Source organism: Rhincodon typus, chromosome 8 (genome assembly GCF_021869965.1).
Source record: "Rhincodon typus isolate 14 chromosome 8, sRhiTyp1.1, whole genome shotgun sequence".
Classification (NCBI taxonomy): domain Eukaryota; kingdom Metazoa; phylum Chordata; class Chondrichthyes; order Orectolobiformes; family Rhincodontidae; genus Rhincodon; species Rhincodon typus.
In genome coordinates, this window is record NC_063339.1 from 13,779,024 (window position 1) to 13,799,020 (window position 19,997).

Below are 19,997 nucleotides of genomic sequence, written 5' to 3' on the forward strand. Positions count from 1 at the left end.
CTATACAAAGCAATAGTCAGATCACAGCTAGAATTCTGTGAACAGTTTTGGTTCCCTTATCTAGGGAGTAATGTACTGACATTGGAGGCAGTTCAGAGAAGGTTCATCAGGCTGGTACCACATTTGCAGGGATGTCCTTTTGAGGAGTGGTTTAAATAAGTTGGGCCTTTACTCATTGGAACTTAGAAGAATGAGAGGAGATCTTATTGAAACGTATGACAGTATTTAGGGGCTTGACAGGTGCTGAGAGATTGTTTCCCCTAATGGGAGAGTCTAGGACCAGAGGGCATAATCTCAGAATAAGGAATCATCCATTTAGGACAGAGATGAGGAGGAATTTCTTCTCTCAGAGGGTTGGGAATCTATGGAATTCTTTACTACAGAATGCTTTCAAGGCAGGGCTGTTAAGATTATTCAAGTCTGAGGGAATCAAGGGTTACAGGGAAAAGGCAGGAAAGTTGAGGATTATCAGATCAGCCATAATCTCATTGCATGGCTGAGTAGATTTAAAGGGCTGAATGGCCTACTTCTGCACTTACATGTTATAGTTTTATGCAGAGTAATTAAAATGTGCAGAGACATCTAGTGGCAGATTAGCCATACTGCGGTATATTTTCCCTGGCTGATTATTAGGACTTTGAACACAGATGACTATTTATATTTCTTCTGAAAATCTCAGTGTAGAAAATGCAGCAAAATGCACTGCAGTTGTTTCAAAATAGAAAATGTTTCATTTAAAAAAAAATATTAAGCACGTGACCCTATCCTAATTATTTTCTCATGTTTTAAAATGACAATGTCTAATAATAACTTACTTCTTCTTACCTTTCGCTCAAACAAATGATATTTATCACTACCCTTAGTGTCAATTATTTCAGAGCCATTCAGGATGTCTTCAAGTAACATAAAGGCCTTACACAGTCTTAATAGTCTCAGCCAACTGTCTGCTACTTGCATTTCGTATTGCCTCTGTACATTTTACAAATGGAATTGTCACAATTCTAATCAACACTTTCTTTCAAAGTCATAGACATAAATTACAGATAGTGCCGCTGGACTGGTGGCTTTGTGTGTTGCTGAACATTTACCCTCACATATAATCAAATTGATAATCCCAAGCAGAATAAACATGTATTTTCCTTAAAATAAATCACCAAGTGTTTCCTTTTCAAATGCCAGGTGATAATGTCCGGATTCTTACTGATGTTCTGTTTCTATTTCTGGTATACAGTCATTAGGATATTGGGAAAGCACAAAGCCTGGTAAACAGATGCACTTATATGATCCTTCTGTGTTCTCACAGCTTGCATTCCGGCAGAGCGGTATGCTGTCACTCAGATCTTCACATTCATTAATATCTGAAATGTAACAATCACAACAGAGTCATTTCAATTCACAAGGGTAGCAGCAGGTCATAAAAATCACTCCAGCTTGTTCCACTATTCAGTTAGTTCAAAGCTGATCTTCCACCTCAACTTCACCTCAAAGAATTCCTACAGTGGGGAAGCAGGCCATTCAGCTCACACTGACCCTCCAATGAGCATCCCACTCAATTCCCGTAGCCCTGCATTTCCCATGGCTAATCCATCTAACCTGCACATCTCTGCACACTTGGAGGCGTTTTAGCTTGGCCAGTCCTCCTCTCTGCACATCTTTGGATTGTGGGAATAAACTGCAGCACCCAGAGGAAACCCATGTAGACACGGGGAGAATGTACAAATCCCACAGAGACAGTTGCCCAAGGGTACAGTGAGGCAACAGTGATAACCACTGAACCACCATAATTTGCTGTGGCTACAACGTTTAAGTTTAAGGAGGCCAATTAGCTTAGTTGGCTGGACAGCTGGTTTGCAACAGAGAGTGATGCCAACAGTGCAGGGTCAGTTCCTGTAATAGCTGATGTCACCATGCCTTCTTAACCTCGCACATCACCTGAGGTGTAGTGACTCTCAGGTTAAACTCACCACTACCTGTTTCTCTCTAATGACAGAATAGCCTTTGGGATTATGGTGACTTTAACGCTTAAGTTACTGTGGAGTTGAGTTTTCATGGAATGCAGGAGTCCCAGATTTACAAACATCTGACCTTTGAATGCAATCCTATACTGGGATGTAATTTTAAAGATCCAACACAAAAACATTTCCTATACTTATGAATGGCTGCTTTATATCATTCTGCATTGTGTCCTGATTTGCATATAAATCAGCTTACAAATCGGCTCATTAACAGAACCTGTTCTCAACCTGGGGACTACTCGTACTTTATATTTGATCAATATTCCCCCTTTAAGTCCTGAAATATTGACTGCTTCCTGCAGCGAGTATCCGTGGAAAGAGTACTGCTTCCTATTTGACTGCAGGAACTGAACAGATCAAGTTTGATCATGTCCTCGTTAAACACCAGACATTAAGGGTTACTTAGATTGAGTTCAGGCATATATGTCTCCAGTCAGAGTATTATTCCAACTCACAGATCACAAAACTCCAACACACCAAATACTTGGTTCTTAAATAGATTTGTAGCTCAGGATGTGGATGCTGTGGTTGGTTTACTCGCTGAGCTGGTTCGTTAGTTTGTAGACGTTTCATTACCCTGCTGGGTAACATCATCAGTGCAGCCTCTGATGAAACGCTGTTGTGTTTTCCTGCCTGTTATTTAAACTCCGGGGAGCATCAGAGTTGATTACATCATTTCCAGTTTTTCTTTGCAGTGGTGTATATGGAGGGTCTAATTCTATGTGTTTATTGATGGCCTTCTTGTGGAGAATCAGGCCTCTACAAATTTGTTCTCCATTGTTTTCCACAGACAACCTCTTGCCCAATTATCCCTCAGCTTTATAAAATAATAAATGCACATAGAATAATAATGAAAAACAAAAAGACTACATATTATATTCCAGCTTCATTTTGGTGCATGCAAATTTCCAAATGTCCTTTTACTGATATTGCTAATATTTCCTCGACCTTGTTCCTTTCTTTGTAATGAAATGAGATAGCCTGCCCATTTCAATTTTGCAATTTCTCCATTCTCCAAAATCCATTTTAAAATTACAATATTGATTCTCAGTCTTTCTTCATTAACATGTTTTATTGAATGAACATCGTGCCACCTAGCGCTCAATGGGTTTTGTGGCTGAATCTCTTTTTAGAATTTCTTCCAATACATTTTGCAAAAGAAAACAGCGCATCTACTGCCTCTACAATGAAGTGGGAACAACACTGACGTGTAGCTAGTGCTGGAGGCATTGACAGTGAAACAGCTGAAAAGTTGCCTGGCAGTTAGTCACAAGGGAAACAAGGATGAATGGGACTTTTGATGATTGATGCTACACACAGCAGGTGTCAGTATATTAGCACAAACAGAGTTCACAAAGAATAACAGGCTGTAACCTTGAGATAACACATGTCCTGCCACTTTCCACAGAAATCCTGTATGTGCATTAACTGTGATTGGTAAAGGCCATGACTTTGCCATTTAAATTGGCAAATGAATGAACATGCGATACGATGTGACACAACATGACTGGTGTGCACCAGAAGGGGTGTAACATGAATAAAAGTTACATGAATACTTGGATCCTTTGTTTCGTTGCAGAAATCTTCAATTATTCCAGTTGAGGTCATCTCCCCAGGGATGTAATAGAAGCATTGAAAAATAGAAGCAAGAGTAGGCCATTCTGCTCATTGGGCCTGCTTTGTTCTTTAATATGATCATGGCTGATCATCCTATAGGTTCATTACCTATTCCTTTTCTTTGTTTGTCCTTCCCAAATACATCAGCTCACACATATCCAGATTGAATTCCATTTGCCACTGAATAGCTCATTTGACCAGCCTGCCAATGTCCTCCGCTAATCTGAGGCTGTTCTCCACACGTTTTACCTCTTCACTAATTTTTGTATCATCTGCGAACTTACTGATCAACTTCCTACGTTCAAGTCTAAATCATTTATATAGACAACAAACAGCAAGGGCCCCAACACTGATCCTTGCAGGATCCCACGGGACACAAGTTTCCAATCACAAAAAGATCCCTCGATCATCTCTCACTGCTTCCTACCACTCAGCCAATTCTGGATCCAAATTAGTCAAATTTCCTTGGATTCCATGGCGCCTTACCCTTGGTATCAGTCTCCCAAGCAGGACCTTATCAAAAGCCTTGCTGAAGTCCAAGTGGACTAGACCAAATTCATTCAGAGATAGCAAGAACTGCAGATGCTGGAGTCAGAGACAACAACGTCAACATTTCCTGCTCCTCTGATGCTGCCTGACCTGCTGTGTTCCTCCAGCTCCACACGGTGTTGCCTCTAGATCAAATGCATTGCCTTCATCTACACACACACACACAGAACTTCTTGAAAAATTCAATTAATTTGGTCTGACATTATCTCCCTTTAACAAAACCATGCTGACAGTTCTTGATTAATCCCTGCCTCTGCAAATTTAGATTAATTCTAACTCCAGTGGTGTTGAAAGCAGTTCCGAGAGACAGCCTTTTTTTTAATTTCCAGAGAGTCTCCACAGCACTTGACACCTCTTTTTGAAGATGACGAAGCATTTCTATTTTGAATTGATCTTCCTGCAGAAAAGCAGTTAATCTACATTCCCAATTATTAATACTAACAAATTGCTTCTCCTGTCATAAGTGAATATATTCTTATATTTCGATCCCCTCAGTTTTCTTCAAAATTTTACTCCAGTGGCCTGGCTTTAGCCTTATAATTCCACACCTTTTCTGTCCACATTTGTGCCTGTTTTGAAGAAGGACCCAAAATGTTAATTCTGCTCTCTCTTCATAGATGTTGCCAGTCCTGCTGAGTTTTTCCAGCAATTTTTGTTTTTGTTTCTATGATAGGGCTGTTCACTGTCTGGCACCTTTGTCCCCACCCCACGTTCTCTCCAGCTTTGTCATTCTTGCTGTTGGGCAGCTTTTATCAAGCTTTTAAAAGATTGATGGACAAATTGCCCTCATGTTTTAGCATAATTAACTAGTTGTCTTCTTGATTTCTGCCCTCGATTTCAATAAAATTTCCTTAATTCCATCAAAGGACAACAATTGCTCTGAATGTGTAAGTTGTACATTCACAGAACTTTCAAACAAAATAACTGTGTTATTTTCCATATCCAGTTTCATTCACTTTTTTTTAAATTGATGGCCTACTTAATTTCACTGGATTCCACATCAGTGCTGATGAAATGACTGATTCTGGCTATTTTACAGGGAATGGCTACTTTTCTTAAAAGATGTTAGTTTGTTTTCATCTCCAAATCTGACAAAACATTCAAATTTTAGGCATCTTTTAACCTGTCCATTTCACACACCATAAATGTGCATATGCTGTCTAACACTGCACAGTTAAAAGACTCTGACCCAAGCACATTCATGAAGAAAGGTAATATCCGAAACATTGTCTGTTCCTTTCCTCCAGATGCTGCCTGGCTTCTGTGTTCTTCCAACCTCCTGTTTGTCTACCACATTCATCACTTGGCTCTTGTGAGCAACACAGTGCCCTCTTTGATCCAAACCTTCTTTCGAATTTTCCATTATGTGTTTAGTTAGCTCTTATGTGTTTAGCTCTTTTTGGGACAGGACATGGCATACTGAATCACACCTGTCAAATCAATTGACTGTACCTGAAAATGCTGGAAGTCATTCTTTTCTTGTAAATCTGAGACTCTGTTTCCTTCTCAACATTACCAAAAGCATTTCTGTCCTCATTTCCCTCAGTTAAAATTCTTCTTTTCTATTGTTGCCTGCTTCCCGTACCTAGACAGTCCCACCAACCTGTTAATATAAGACCATAAGACATAGGAGCAGAAATTAGGCCATTTGGCCCATCGAGTCTGCTCTGCCATTCAATCATGGCTGATAAGTTCCTCAACTCCATTCTCCTGCTTTCTCCCCGTAGTCCTTGATCCCCCTGATAATCAAGAGCCTATCTATCTCAGTCTTAAATGTACTCAATGACCTGGCCTCCACAGCCTTCTGTGGCAGTGAATTCCATAGATTCACCACTCTCTGGCTGAAGAAGTTTCTCCTTATCTCCATTCTAAATATGGTGTCCTCCATTTCTGTCATATAGTTGATTGTGACATTTGTACCGTGAATGATGCTGGAAAGGAATGCTATGCAATTTTTTTTTGTTTTACTGCTCCTGACATTTGTTCTAGCAGTTCTGAGGAAGCGTCACTCGACCTGAAATGTTAACTCTGATTTCTCTACATAGATGCTGCCAGGCCTGCAGAGCTTTTCTAGCAATTTCTATTTTTGTCTCATTTGTTCTAGCAGTCCCTGTTTATCTGCAAGTTTGATGCACATCAAAATTTGAAGTCTGCATAAACTTGATACTGTGGTGCTGTGTAATAATTTATAGGGCAGGATAGGTTGGGGAATTTCTGCAATTTTGCATGCAATCTAATGAATTCCATTCTGAGCACTTCTATGCAGCTATCTTCGCTCTGAATTTGCCAATGTATGACCACGCTTCTTAAGTAGTCAATAAGACCATATTGTGTAGGAACAGAAGTAGGCCATTCAGCCCATTGAATCTGTTCTGCCATTTGATGAGATCATAGGTGATCTGTTAATCCTTAACTCCACTTTCCTGCCCTTTCCCCATAATCATTCATTCCATTCAGGTTAAAGATATGTCTGTCTCAGCCTTGAATATACCTAAAAACCCAACTTCAACAGTCCTCTGCGGCAAAGAATTCCACAGATTCAGTACCCTCTGGGAGAAGAAATGACTCCTCATCACTGTATTAAATAGGTGATCCCTTATTCTGAAATTATGCCCTTTGGTCCTAGACTGTGCCACAAGGGAAAACAACCTTTCCAGATCTTCCCTGTCAAGTCCACTAAGAATCTTATATGTTTCAATACTGTCACCTCTTGGTTTTCTAAACTCCAACGAGTACAGGGCCATCCTGCTCAACCTCTCCTCATAAGGTAGCCCTTCCATGCCTGGGATCAGCTCAGCGAACATTCTCTGGACTGCCTCCAATGTTGGTACATCTTTCCTTTGATAATGGGCCCAAACTGTCCAGTGTATTTTTTTGTTTAATTTTATCTGTGAAAATTACTAACTTTCATTCATGCCCAAACCATCAGTCTCCAATTCTGAAAACAAAACTTGGCTTCTTATCCCGTTTTTGTACAGTAGTGAAACAGCCAAGACCATACCTTGTTTCTATTTTGGTAAAAAAGTAATACAGGAAAAAGTAATACAGGTTTACATGGTTATTTCATTTAAGGTGTGGATTCTGAAATCAGGGGCTGGGTTATCTCACCCTGATGACTTAGATTTAGATCCAGTCACCTGGATTCTGAAGTTTTACTGTCATGTTAGAATAGTGCTAACTTTTCAATCTTTTTCCTCAAAGAAAACAGCTAACCATCGTCTGCCACCATTGTTAAATACCGGAAGATACAAAAACAGGAATTGCTGGAGAAACTCAGCAGGTCTGGCAGCATGTGTGGAGAGAGCGACAGAGTTAACATTTCGGGTCCAGTGACCCTTCTTTGGAACTTCTGAACTTAACTCTGCCTTCTCTTCACAGATGCTGCCGGACCTGCTGAGATTCATCAGCAATTTCTGTGCTTGCTTTGGATTTCCAGCATTCGCATTTCCTTGTCTTTTTTTAACGAGAAGTTACAAGTTGGTTAAATAGTGTTCAAGGTTTTAATGGCTAGCATTTTATTCCAACTCACACCTCACAAAACATTAGCAGACTGGTTACTTGTTCCCCATACACCCAGTCAGGTTCTCCCTCAGTTATCCTTTAATTACCATTTAACTACCACTTGTTTTCTAGTTCTATTTGGTCTTAGGCATCACTTCATACAAACAGCAGGAGAATAAAACCTTGAGCTTTCTGAACCTAGGAATGCTGAAGTCAACTCTCTCAATCTTATCAATCAAATATAGTCATCACCCAATAGACAATTTCTTTTTAGGAATTAATTTGTTGCAATATGCAGTAAGATAGATCCTTTGGTCCTTTAGCGTAGGCAGTAATGTATTAAAATCTAACCCATGCAGATAACTAGATTTATTTTCACTGGTTTGAGATTCTGAAACTAGTGAGAGACATAGTCTTAGCATAGGGCCAGACCAGTCAGGAGAGATATTATGAAGCACTTCTACACATAAAGACCAGTAGAAGTTTGGAACTTTCCTCCACAAATGGTGATGGATGCTGGGTCAGTTGTTATTCTAAATCTGAGCTAGACGTTTTTTTTTGTTAAGCAAAGGGATATGAGCCAAAGGCAGGTTTATGGAGTTAGGCCACAGATCAGCCATGATCTCATTAAATGGTGGAACAGGCTCAAGGGCTGAATGGCCTACTCCTGTTCCTATGTTCGTAAAACAGCATTTACAACAGCATAGGACAGTGTCAGTAATGGTACTAATGAGAGGTCTAGTCCTTTTTCAAAGAAATGATAACTCAAAAAGCAGAATTGTTAAGAGCTACCAATGGAACCTGCATCTCACACTCCCAAACAAGCCTGAATATTTGGTGGCAAGGGGTAGAACTGTTGAGAAAGAAGGGGAAGGATGGGGCAAAGATCACACAAAAAGCAAAAGGTCACTCACCTACACAAGTCATTTTTGTCATGTCAAGCTCAAACCCATCAAAACAATCACAGGTGTATCCTTCCTGTACTCGAACACATCGCCCATTTTCACAGCCGTTCAGAATTCCACACTCTTCCGCTTGTAAGCCTTCAAAACTACTGGAACGATCTGAGAAAATAAAATCAAATATTGCGAAATAACATACAATTAAAATAGATTCAGGTATTTCTAGTTAGGCAACAGCACCTTCCATTGATATACCTCAGACCACATGTTGTAGTCTTATATATCTCTGGAACTGGATAGTGATTTTCAGGAACGTGGATTGTCCATGCATTTCATCAGTGACTCCCTGCCAGTTTTGTGAAAGTTGCCACCTATTAAAAGAACAGGGCACACTCACAATCCTGCTAAGGACAGCTGATGATACAATTGGCAAACTATAGCAAATGAGGACTCTGTGATACGGTCACTGCACAGAAGAAATGACTGTTGGTAGCCAATTCTCCTGGTCATGGTTTGAAGGAAAACATTGTCAAAAACTGTCTTATTTTTTATGCTATGCTCAACCTCACAGAATGTTAACATTGTGAAGTGGAGGAAGCAGCATAACTCAGTGATGTGCAGAGACCTAGGCAGTGTGAAGAAACTCAGCAATTCTGGCAGCATCTGCGGAGAGAGACACAGTTAAATTAATCGACCTTGGTAAGACTCTTCTTCAGAATCTCCTTCAGTTCTGAAAAGAGTCGTACCGGACTTGAAATATTAACTCTGTTTCTCCTTCCACAGATGCTGCCAGACCTGCTGAGTTTCTCAGATTTGTGTGTCAGATTTTCAGCATCCACAGTATTTTATTCGGTAGTCTGAACTTGTGGTTTTCTGGGATGTTCGTAAAGCAGAACTTGCTTTTCTTTCATCACATTTCTTCAAAGAAATTAATTGATTACTTAAACATGATTTCTCTTTCACAAAACCATGCTGACTCTTCATGGTTACCTTGATTTCTTTTCTAAATGCACGGCTATACCCTTCTCAAGGATTGACCCTACCACATTTCCTGTGGCAGGTGTAAAGTCAACTCGTCTTTAATTTCCTGTTTTCTGTCTCCCTTTGATGGGGCTTTTGAAAAATGTAGCAAATTTTGAATATTAATAACAATGCATCTGCTTCTTTAATAGCCACCTCTTTTAGGACCCTAGGATGAAGTCATTAGGATGCAGCAACTTGTTAGCCAGCAGCTCTATTGGTTTGCTGAGTAGTTTTCGCTGGTGATTGTAATTACACCAAGTTCCTCTCTTACTTCTGCCTCCCAATTTACAGCTATTTTACAGCATACATAAATTATTTATGTGAGTGCCTTCGAAAGCGTTCTGACAATCCTGCCGACACCGTAACTGCACATATCTAAAGTAATTCAGCAGAAATAACAAGTGACACGTCCGGTGAGGGATAAAGGGAATTTGCTGCAGCCAATAAAGTAATTAGAGCAGGTCTCAGACTTGGAAATACATCGCCGCTCCTTCACTGTGTCAAAATCCTGGTACGCTATCTCTAACAACATTGTAAGTGAACCTGGATCACTTGGACTGCAATGGTTCAAGAAGGTGGCTGACAACAAGAAAAAACAACTGGCCTTGCCTGCATTGCATTAATAAATATGTAATGTAGCACATGTGATTTATGCATTTTTTAATATTATTTATTGTGAATTTGGTTTTTAAATTGGTAACATGTGGGTTTTCAGTGTGTCTGAATTTAATAATTAACTTGGAATTATTTCTGTAGCCATGGTGATTTCTTTTAAAATTGTTTTTGAGTCCGAGGGTGAGAATTAATGGGGTGTTGTGCACACTGATAGGGATTGATGATGGAACGAGATAATTACGCTCCAGTTTATAAGGTCAAGAGAAGTTTTATTTTAATTTTAAAGTAAACAACCATAATTTAGAGACAGAGCTTTTTTTCAGTCTTACTATGGTTTTAGACAGTCCACTGAAGTCCTTGAATGTAGATGGCTGTGTATACCAGTGCTGCTGAACAGGAAGTCTAGTGATACCAGATGAACTTAGAGTGAAGAGTTAGCGTCAGTTCCAAACCAAAAGTGTTGGGTTAGAACCCTGAAGAGAATAAAGCTGAGTATGTTTAAGCTCACTCAAAGAAAGTAAGAACTGCAGATACTGGAGTCAGAGATAACACAGTGTGGAGTTGGAGGGAGATAGTAGGAACTGCAGATGCTGGAGAATCCGAGACAACAAGGTGCAGGGCTGGATGAATGCTTTTCTGATGAAGGGTCTAGGCCCGAAACGTCAGCCTCTCTGCTCCTATGATGCTGCTTGGCCTGCTGTGTTCATCCAGCCTTGCACCTTGTTGTCGTGGATTTGGAGGGGCACAGCAGGCCAGACATCATCAGAGGAGCAGGAAAGTCGATGAATCCCGACCCAAAATGTCAACTTTCCTGCTCCTTTGATGCTGCCTGGCCTGCTGTGCTCCTCCAGCTCCACACTGTGTTATCTATGTTTAAGCTCAGATGTATAAAAGCTATAAGAATAAGCCACTCTCAGTTCTAGTCTATAAGTTAAAGTCACAGTTAAATCTATTGAAGGGATAGAGAGGGAGCTTCTGGTGTGGAGTGATGTATTTGGTACAATATAAGGTATGTTTCTGGGTACAATATCATGGCTGTGTTTTGGGTGCTATACAAAAGCTATTGTTTTCTTTTCTGCTTATAAAGGAGTGTTTTGGGACTAATGGGATTATACTTTTACTGTGTGTTTAAAAATTTGTGGTTTCAGTAGATGTCTATTTTATTTTCATTTCATTTGTTAATAAACTTCTGTTTTATTGTTAAAGCAAAATTGGCAGCATTGTGATCTTATATTTCAGCGAGACCAAACCAAAACAAAATAAAATATGATTTATCAAGCCAGGTTTCTGTCTGAGATCTGACTTGTCCAGTAATAGCATCAGCTGGGATCATAAAAAGAATAAAAATATATAAGTTGATCAATCCAACTTATGTAGTCTAAGCGAAGATAAATTATCAAAGGTATGGACAGACACTTCATGCTAGATCCATTTCATGCCATCTAAAACATAATGGAACACATTATGAGTAAATTAACCATTCAATTTGAACTTGCACATGCATACAAGTTTATATTGATCTACGCATCTAGAAGTAGAACTTTGGGTTACTTTTCATCACTCTTTTAAAAGGCTTACATGCTTTTGGAGAATAATCATATGTTGCAAAATAACTTCGGCTACTAATACACAAGGTGAAAGTCTAATTATAATAAAAAAACTGAATCGCTGCTTACCATTCTCACTGCTACTAAACAGCGGGATTCTTCCAGGCTCCCGAGGACGGTACTGTGGAATCCGTAAATATCCTGTAGAACTATACTCAGACCCAGGTTGTGAATTTCTTGGTCGATATGCTTCACCATATTGAGGTTCTATTGGGCCATATTGACGAGCAGGAAGAGGATCTCTCAGTTCATACCTTGAGCCAGGTTGTAGATCTCTCTGTTCATATCCCGGTGCAAGATAGGGATCTCCCACTCCATATTCTAGCCCCCGTTGGGAATCATATGGTCTATATTCAGGCTGAACGTAATTGTCATAGGATCCAATTCCAGGTTGGAAATCCTGACCATAGGGTGGTATTTCTGGGCCATATTCATAACCAGGTCTATCCCGGAGCCCAGTTGATCCATCGCTAAATATCCTAGGAATATTACAAAGCTGTGCAAAGTCAACTGCAATGGTACAGAAAGAAAATCAATAAATTAAATAAGCAAATGAAGGAACAAGTCAGAAGCCACTAAAATGCACACAATCCATTGTTGGGTTGATTGATTGTCAATGTTTCATTGTTTGAATATGTGTCTCAATAATAATAATTGCCATGAAACATATATGCCACTTGTTCAATTTTATTTTGAATGTATTATTATTTTGAATGAATACATAACATAACCTGATTTTACATTTAGACCAACTTGTTAAACATAATTATTCTATCGGCTCACATATATCCTTCCATTAGCCATGTTTCTATTTGTCATTCTAATTGGAGCTTTTTAAATACAAAATCAATTGATGCTTGAAACCACTGGATATTTATGATTATTATCTGTGTTTTAGAAGTATTCGTAAAGATGAACATGTTAAAGTTTTTTTTCTTTTTTTTTAACTTTTCTGCCTTTATTTCTTTCTGCCTTAAAACATTTCCATGTTTTGGTTTTTTTTGTTTTTTAATATGTTACCAGACAGTGGTGACACTATTCAGCACTTTTCACTGGATTTTGTAACAAAATACACATGACAATAAATAAGTAAATCAAATGCATTAAATCAAATATTTTACCTATACATTGAAGATTCAGAAAGAGGAGACAGAGATAAATATAGGTGGGAAACTTAATGAGAATTGTCTTTTAAAAGGACATGTGGAACATTGAAAGAAAATAGAACACAACTCTTGAGTTCTGTTGATAGATGTAAGAATGTAGATATCTTGATAACTGACCCCAATGAGACAGAGGGAGGTAGACAGAAAGAGAAACAGAACCATTTAATCTCACCTGTGCAGTGGTACATAGATGTTTGGGTAGTTGCAAACAATGTCATTTCTAATCCACTGGGGAGTTGACAGGGTCACAGTGGTCTGAATTTTAAATTATTCAACCGAGCAGCTGGTTGGTTGGCAAATCTTGGTGGTAGGAGGAGGAGTCTTCTTTGCATATGAATATTGAGTTCTGATGATGTCATTGGAATTAGACTGCAAGATTACTTTGTGAGTTGGATCGATAAATTGCTGTTGTTTCCAGGCCAGTGTGAAGCAAGTCGAGGAACTGGCCCAATAAAGGCCCCAGAAGGTTAACTTGGGGTGGGATGGTCAGCCATGATCATATTGAATGGTGGAGCTTGCTTGAAGAGCTGAGTGGCCTACTTCTGCTCCTATTTTCTATGTTTCTATGTTTTTAAAACTGTTCTTATGATACCAGCAGTACTCCATTGGTCCACAGTGGGTTTTCCCTGCTGCTGACCCTCTTGCTCTCTAAACAATAAGCTCCAAGACAACTGCAGAAATTGAACCTGTCACCTACTTAACTATGGCTTGATTTCCAGCTACTCACCATTGACTTTTAGCCCATATATGAAAACCTCTCTCAAAGTCAATTTCCCTCTAATTGCGCCTTACCACTAATATATATTTTTCTACAATACTGAGAACTCAGGCCTGCAATCTATACCTAAATATTGACCTGACAATTTGAAGTCAGTAGTGAAGAATGACATTCATTATGCTAACAGAACTGCTCACATTTTGAGCACAAGTTTGGCTCATTGGAACTGTCAAGAGAACTGTTCACATAACTGCCAAAGAGACTTGTCAAATAAAGCTGTTTGAGGCAGTTAAAAATCCTTTCTTGTAAGGAATTGAAATGTTTCTGTGGTGTTACAGGAAAAGCAATGCTTATTATTTGACTCTGTTGACATAAGCCTGAAAGTTATAATTGCACAATTAGTGCTACCTGACTGTTTGCACAACTTGCCATTTCACTATTTGATTGGCTCTCTAAGCAGTTGTAAACTCTTTAAAATGGGACTATGAATTCCAGTTTTTTTTAAATAGTCATACAGCACAGAAAAAGGCCCTTCAGCCCAACTCATTCATGCCGACCTGATTTCCTAAACTGAAGTTCCATTTGCCTGCTTCATTTTCTCAGCCACCATCAGTTCTGAGGAAGGGTCACCGGACCCGAAGCGTTAACTCTGTTTTATCCTTCACAGAAGTTGCCAGACCTGCTGAGCTTTTCCAGCAACTTTGTTTTTTTTTCCTGATTTACAGCATCCGCAGATCTTTCGGTTTCCATTTGCCTGTGTTTGGCCCATATCCCTCTATATCCTTCTTATCCATGTACTTGTCCAAATACCTTTTATATGTTGTAATTGTACCCGCCTTATATATGGGATAAAGGAATTTAAATCCAGTGAATGGGTTTACAATCTAGTGTTGCCTGAGATAGTGAATTCAAGAAGAGACACTTATGAGAGTTTTAATCTCAGCCAAAGGATAGTGGATAGGTGCAATGGGATTGCATGAAGCTAGCATAGGGGCTATAAAGGATGATGGGTGGCAGAGGGATGTGGGGTGGCATAGAAGGTGAGTAGAAGGTCATTGGTGGGCATGGATGTTATGAGGGGTCATGAACAGTTAGGTGGGGGAGGGCAGGTTGGCATGAATGGAGTGGGGAGACTGGAGGTGAGAGGGTGTGAGGTTGTTTTTTAAATTGTTTTCTGTCACTGCTTCAACAAAGTGCTGAGGGAGGCCTTCATCCCAGGCCATCTCTGTATCCAATGCCTCTTTCTGGGTTTCCGACCATGATTTCATGCTGTAAGACGTGTTATGGAGTCATATAGCATGGAAACAGACCCATCGGTCCAACCAGTCCATGCCAATTATAATCCCTAACTAAACTAGTCCCACTTGCCTGTGTTTGGCCCATATCTCTCCAAATGTTTCCTGTTCATGTACCTATCTAAATGACTTTTAAATATTGTACCTGTAAACACAGCCACCACTTTTTCCAGAAGTACATTCCACAAACAAACCATTCTCTGTGTAAAAAAGGTTGCCCTCATGTCTTTTTTAAATCTTTCTCCTCTTACCTTAAAAATATGCCCCCTTGTCTTGAAATCCCCAGCCCTAGGGAAAAGCCTTTCACTTTATCTATACCCCTCATGATTTTATAAACCTCTATAAGGTCACCCCTCAACCTCCTATGCTCCAGTGAAAAATATCTCAGCCTATCCAACCTCTCTTTGTAACTCAAACCCTTTATTCCCAGCAACGTCCTGGCAAATCTTTTCTGAATCCTCTCCAGTTCAGTAATATTCTTCCTGTCACAGGGTGACCAGAGTTGCACACAATATTCCAGAAGAGGCAGCACCAATGTCCTGTACAACCTCAACATGACGTCCCAATGTCATCTTTTGGATGAGAAATTAAACGCAATCCCCACTTGATTTGATTGAAAAGTACCTCAAGGGCAGGGGGAACGTTACCGGGGTTTCTAATAAATATATGAAAAAAATCTGATTGGACAATACTGTTTGTGGAAGTCTGTAGCTCACAATTAACTGCCATGTTTCTTACATTACAATGATGACTACAATTTAAATGCATGTTAATTGGTGGTAAGGTGCTTCGATATTTCTGGTAGTTGTAAAAGCCACTTTATCATTTTTTAAAAAAAAATCCAGTATTCATGCAAATCTGAAGCATTAAGACACCACACTTTCAAAATTAAATTTTAAGGCTAGAGAGCTTGTTTGTTAGTTATTATTGTTGGTCACACTTTTAAAAACTCACTTTCTCTTGCATGTACCAGCCCTAACCTTTTTCACCATGTTTAATGATTAACCAATGGGTCATTACCACAACTTCACGTCCTTATATTTATTTTAATGTTCAGTTTTATTCAGTGAAGTGCTGTTATAGCTTAGCCTATGTTGGATCCAGGTAGCTTTCAGATTTCTGTGTTTAAGTGGGCCCTTTGGAAGTTTCCATTTGGAGTTTCAGAATCATGGAATATTTTGCCTGAAAGAGTCTTAGAAGTAGATTCAATGGAGTCCTTTCAAAGGGAGCTGGATATACAATTGAAGGGAAAGATTGCATTGACATGGAAAAAGGTGCAGCAGAATGGGACTAATTAGATGATACTACTAAAGAGCTGGCACAGTGTTGGTAGGTTGAATAGCCTCCTATTATTCAAAGTCAATGGAGTGCTCGCATCTTCACTGTTAATCTCAATACAAATTCTAACTGTAATCATCTGCGTTATAACACCATAGTGCAACCCAGTCAATGACTCTTAATTCTAGTCCTGAAATAACTGCACAGCGGTGGTATCTCATCACTAAGTCACCCTCTATTTAGATGTGCACTGTACACTGGCTGTGCACTGTCCAGCTCATAGTCAGAACCTGAGGTGAGGAGATTCCAAATCTCCCATTTATATCTGTCGCTCAGGGCTCCCCGATTGGCCCAAATTATCAACCCCAAATCAAGGATCTCATTCTTAATGAGATCACCTGATACCCGTCACTACAAGTCCTTCTAATACAACTTAACAAGTACTTTCTAAATTTCTGGGACTTATGGAACAAGTGAAGTGGTCTTGACTGTGTGAGGATTCAACTGAAATCAGAAGTTGAAGAAATATAAAACATACTATAGCCAAGGTCAAGACCTATCCCACAATGTTTATTTGAAATTTAGATTCAACACGGGTATTGAGCGATTAATATCTTACCCGATGTTCTGGAGGGACAGAAAGCACATTGTAGACCCCAGGCCTCTCCATACAAGCAGCAACATTCAGTGTAGGTTGTTGATCTGGTCCTCAAAGGCTTACTACAGATGTCATCCTCCGTCACCCCTTGCCAGCATATATCCAGATATGTATCTACCTCTTCAGAGTTAACTAGTGAACAGAATTAACATCCATAGGGTTAGCTTCAAAACAGATAAAAGATGGTTATCATGTTACTGTCGTATGCACAAAAAAATGTCTTCTGAAGTTTCATGCCACCACAGAGGCCTTGTATATGCAGTTGATGTCACAGCATTATGGTGTGCTGCCTGGAATTTTCCATCCGTTGGTTTAAATGGACGGAAAATCACGGGCAACATGCTTGTTTGGCCGTACTCAGATTAATTTCCCCAGCTCGTTGCTAGTTATGGTCGGGCATCCCAATTTTAAAAAGGGGGCATTGAAAGAGGAATGAATGTTTGATTATGATATCAGTTATGTTATCTATCCCAGTGGTTCCCAAACTGTGGATTATGACCCCAGTGGTGTCAAGGGATGAGCAATTGGACTTGCAAGCTCCAAGACAACATTAGAGATGGTGGAGCCAGGACTCAGATTTGATGGTCTTTAGGGCTGCATGGTTATTTTTCCACTGTTGGGCATAACTTAAGGAATTCAGTTTGACTGCTGTCAACAAAAAAAATATGTCTAATGTAGGTGGCTGAAATTTTCTTAATCCACACCCCTTCAGCTTGAGCTTCTCCCACAGCCCAGTGAGCAAATCTTCAGTTTAACAACTGTCTATACCCACAGTGCTTAACAACTATTCTCCCTCCTCACAAGCCCTCTCACTACTTCTCAGTTAGCAACTCTTCCCATCACTCAATTTTCATTCTCTGGGCTCACACCATATGTGGAAGTTTAGGAAGAACTGGTCTACATCAGGATAGCAAGGGATGCATTTCCAGCTGCGAACATGACAAACATTGACATAGAAACAGTAATGAGGAAAGCTTGTAAGTTCTTTAAAATGTTTAGGAGATCGGTAATGAAAAAAAAATGCTTATAAAGGACTTTAAGAGTTTTCATCAATTCAAAATAGATCAATTGTAATGTTATGGATAATAATAATAATTATTGGCCCATGTGACTGGTAGCCCTTAGCCTGGAAGCAGTGTCAGCAGGATGGAAGTTAAAATGGAATTTATAAAGGAGAAATGTAGACAGAAATGCTGCAGCAGAAGGGAGAAGAGAGAAAGCATATTTGAAAGAAGCTCAGTGTGTATAGTATGCTTAGACATATAATAAAGCCAAAGATATGACTCGAGCAAAGATTGCACTTCAGATTTGCCAGAGTTGACCACTGTTGGATGATATTTATGAAAGGAGTTTAAGAAAGGAGTCTCTGGGGAATCTGCATTATCAAGACTTTTATAAAGTGGTGCCAGTTGTTTGGGGGATAATGTTAATGCTTGTAATATTGTGAAGTAAACTTGCTATTCCATGTGCATATTATTGGTCATACCAACCATAATTTTCTTGTTAGTTCATGTTTAATTTACATTAGTTCTGAGTTGCATTGAAGTTAAAGTTACAAATTGTGGAAAACAGCTAATGTCACACACCTGCCTGTTCAAGACGGGAGGGAGACGTAACACAGGAAACTATAGGACAGTTAGACTAACATCGCTTGTTGGACAAATTTTAGAGACCATTATTAAGAGGTAGTAGGACATTTAGAAAAGCTTAACACAATCACACAGAGTTAACATGGTTTGTGAAAAGGAAATCATGTTAGACAAATTTGCTAAAGTTCATATAATTCCTACAGTATGTAAGCAGATCATTTGGCCCATCAAGGAGCATCCTATCCCCCTACCCTATCCCTGTAAATCCTGCATATCCCATGGCTAATCCACCTAAGCTACATATCCCTGGACACTATGCGTAATTGAACACAGCCAATCCACCTAACGTGCACATCTTTGGACTGTGGGAAGAAACCAGAGCACCCGGCAGAAACTCACACAGACACGGGGACAACACACAGGCAGTCACCCGATGTGTGGAATTGAACCCAGGTCCCTGGCGCTGTGAGGCAGCAGAGCATAACCCACTGAGTCACTGTGCTGCCCAGTTCTTTGAGGATATAACATGCAGAGTTGATAAAACCAGCAAATGTAGTGTATTTTGGATTTCCAGAAAACATTTGTTAATGTACTAGATAAAAAGTGATTGCACAAGAAAGGAGCTTTCAGTTTTGGTGGCAATGTATCAGAATGGATTGATGACTGGTTAACACACACAAGGCAGAGAGTCAGGATTAATGGATATTTTCAGTTTGGGAAGATCCATAAGGTATCCATCAGTCCTAGGGCCTCAATTATTTACTTATCTACATTACTGGCTTGGAGGAGGAGCAGAGTGTAATGCATCCAAATATACTAATTGGTGGGAGGGCGTATTGTGATGAGGACGAACAAAAATGAATTGGTTCATGGGCTCCCATCACATAAACATGAGCACTAGTGAAGGTGATTCAGTGAGCACTCCTTTTAATTTTGATTTGGTGAGGAATTTTTGATTAGTGCTGAAATTTAGTGGGGAGGGGCAAGATGTACTTTGTGTACTTTGAGAAAATTGCCACAATCTGAAATGGCTGAAAACACAGCGAGCTTTTGTTTCATTTGTTCATTGGATGTAACCGTCACAGGCTCAGCCAGCGTTTGTTGCCCATCCTTAGTTGCTCAGGGGGCATTTAAGCACCAAGCACATTGCCGTGAGCTTGGTGTCACATATAGACCAGAACATTGGATCTCCTTAAATTTCTTGCATGTTAGAGATAATATAGAATTATCAATACGTAGTAGAAACAGCTTAAGAACTTATATTTACCTCCTAATTCTGTGCCATTTATACACTTCTTACTGGTTACATCCAGTGTAAGTGGTGGGCTGCAGAAGCAGTTAAAAGATCCTGGTGTATTGACACACTCTCCATTCACACATGTATTTTCATCTTGACACTCATCAATATCTAAAGATAAAAGGGCTTAGGTTTAAGGTGAGAGGGAAAAGATTTTAAAAAGTACC

General features: G+C 39.6%; 1 protein-coding gene across 1 annotated transcript in view; it reads right to left on the reverse strand.

Annotated features, from left to right (window-relative positions):
* Positions 1 to 283: 283 nt before the first annotated feature.
* The window catches only part of LOC109934543 (latent-transforming growth factor beta-binding protein 2-like), a 312,512-nt gene continuing 292,798 nt past the window's right edge, over positions 284 to 19,997 (reverse strand). Inside the window, exons 30-34 of the mRNA XM_048600033.1 lie at positions 19,801 to 19,941; positions 16,906 to 17,076; positions 11,899 to 12,339; positions 8,597 to 8,746; positions 284 to 1,358 (exon numbers count right to left, since the gene is read on the reverse strand). Of these exons, the coding sequence (XP_048455990.1) occupies positions 1,198 to 1,358; positions 8,597 to 8,746; positions 11,899 to 12,339; positions 16,906 to 17,076; positions 19,801 to 19,941 (1,064 nt within the window). The 3' untranslated portion in view covers positions 284 to 1,197. The remainder of the gene's footprint in view (positions 1,359 to 8,596; positions 8,747 to 11,898; positions 12,340 to 16,905; positions 17,077 to 19,800; positions 19,942 to 19,997) is intronic.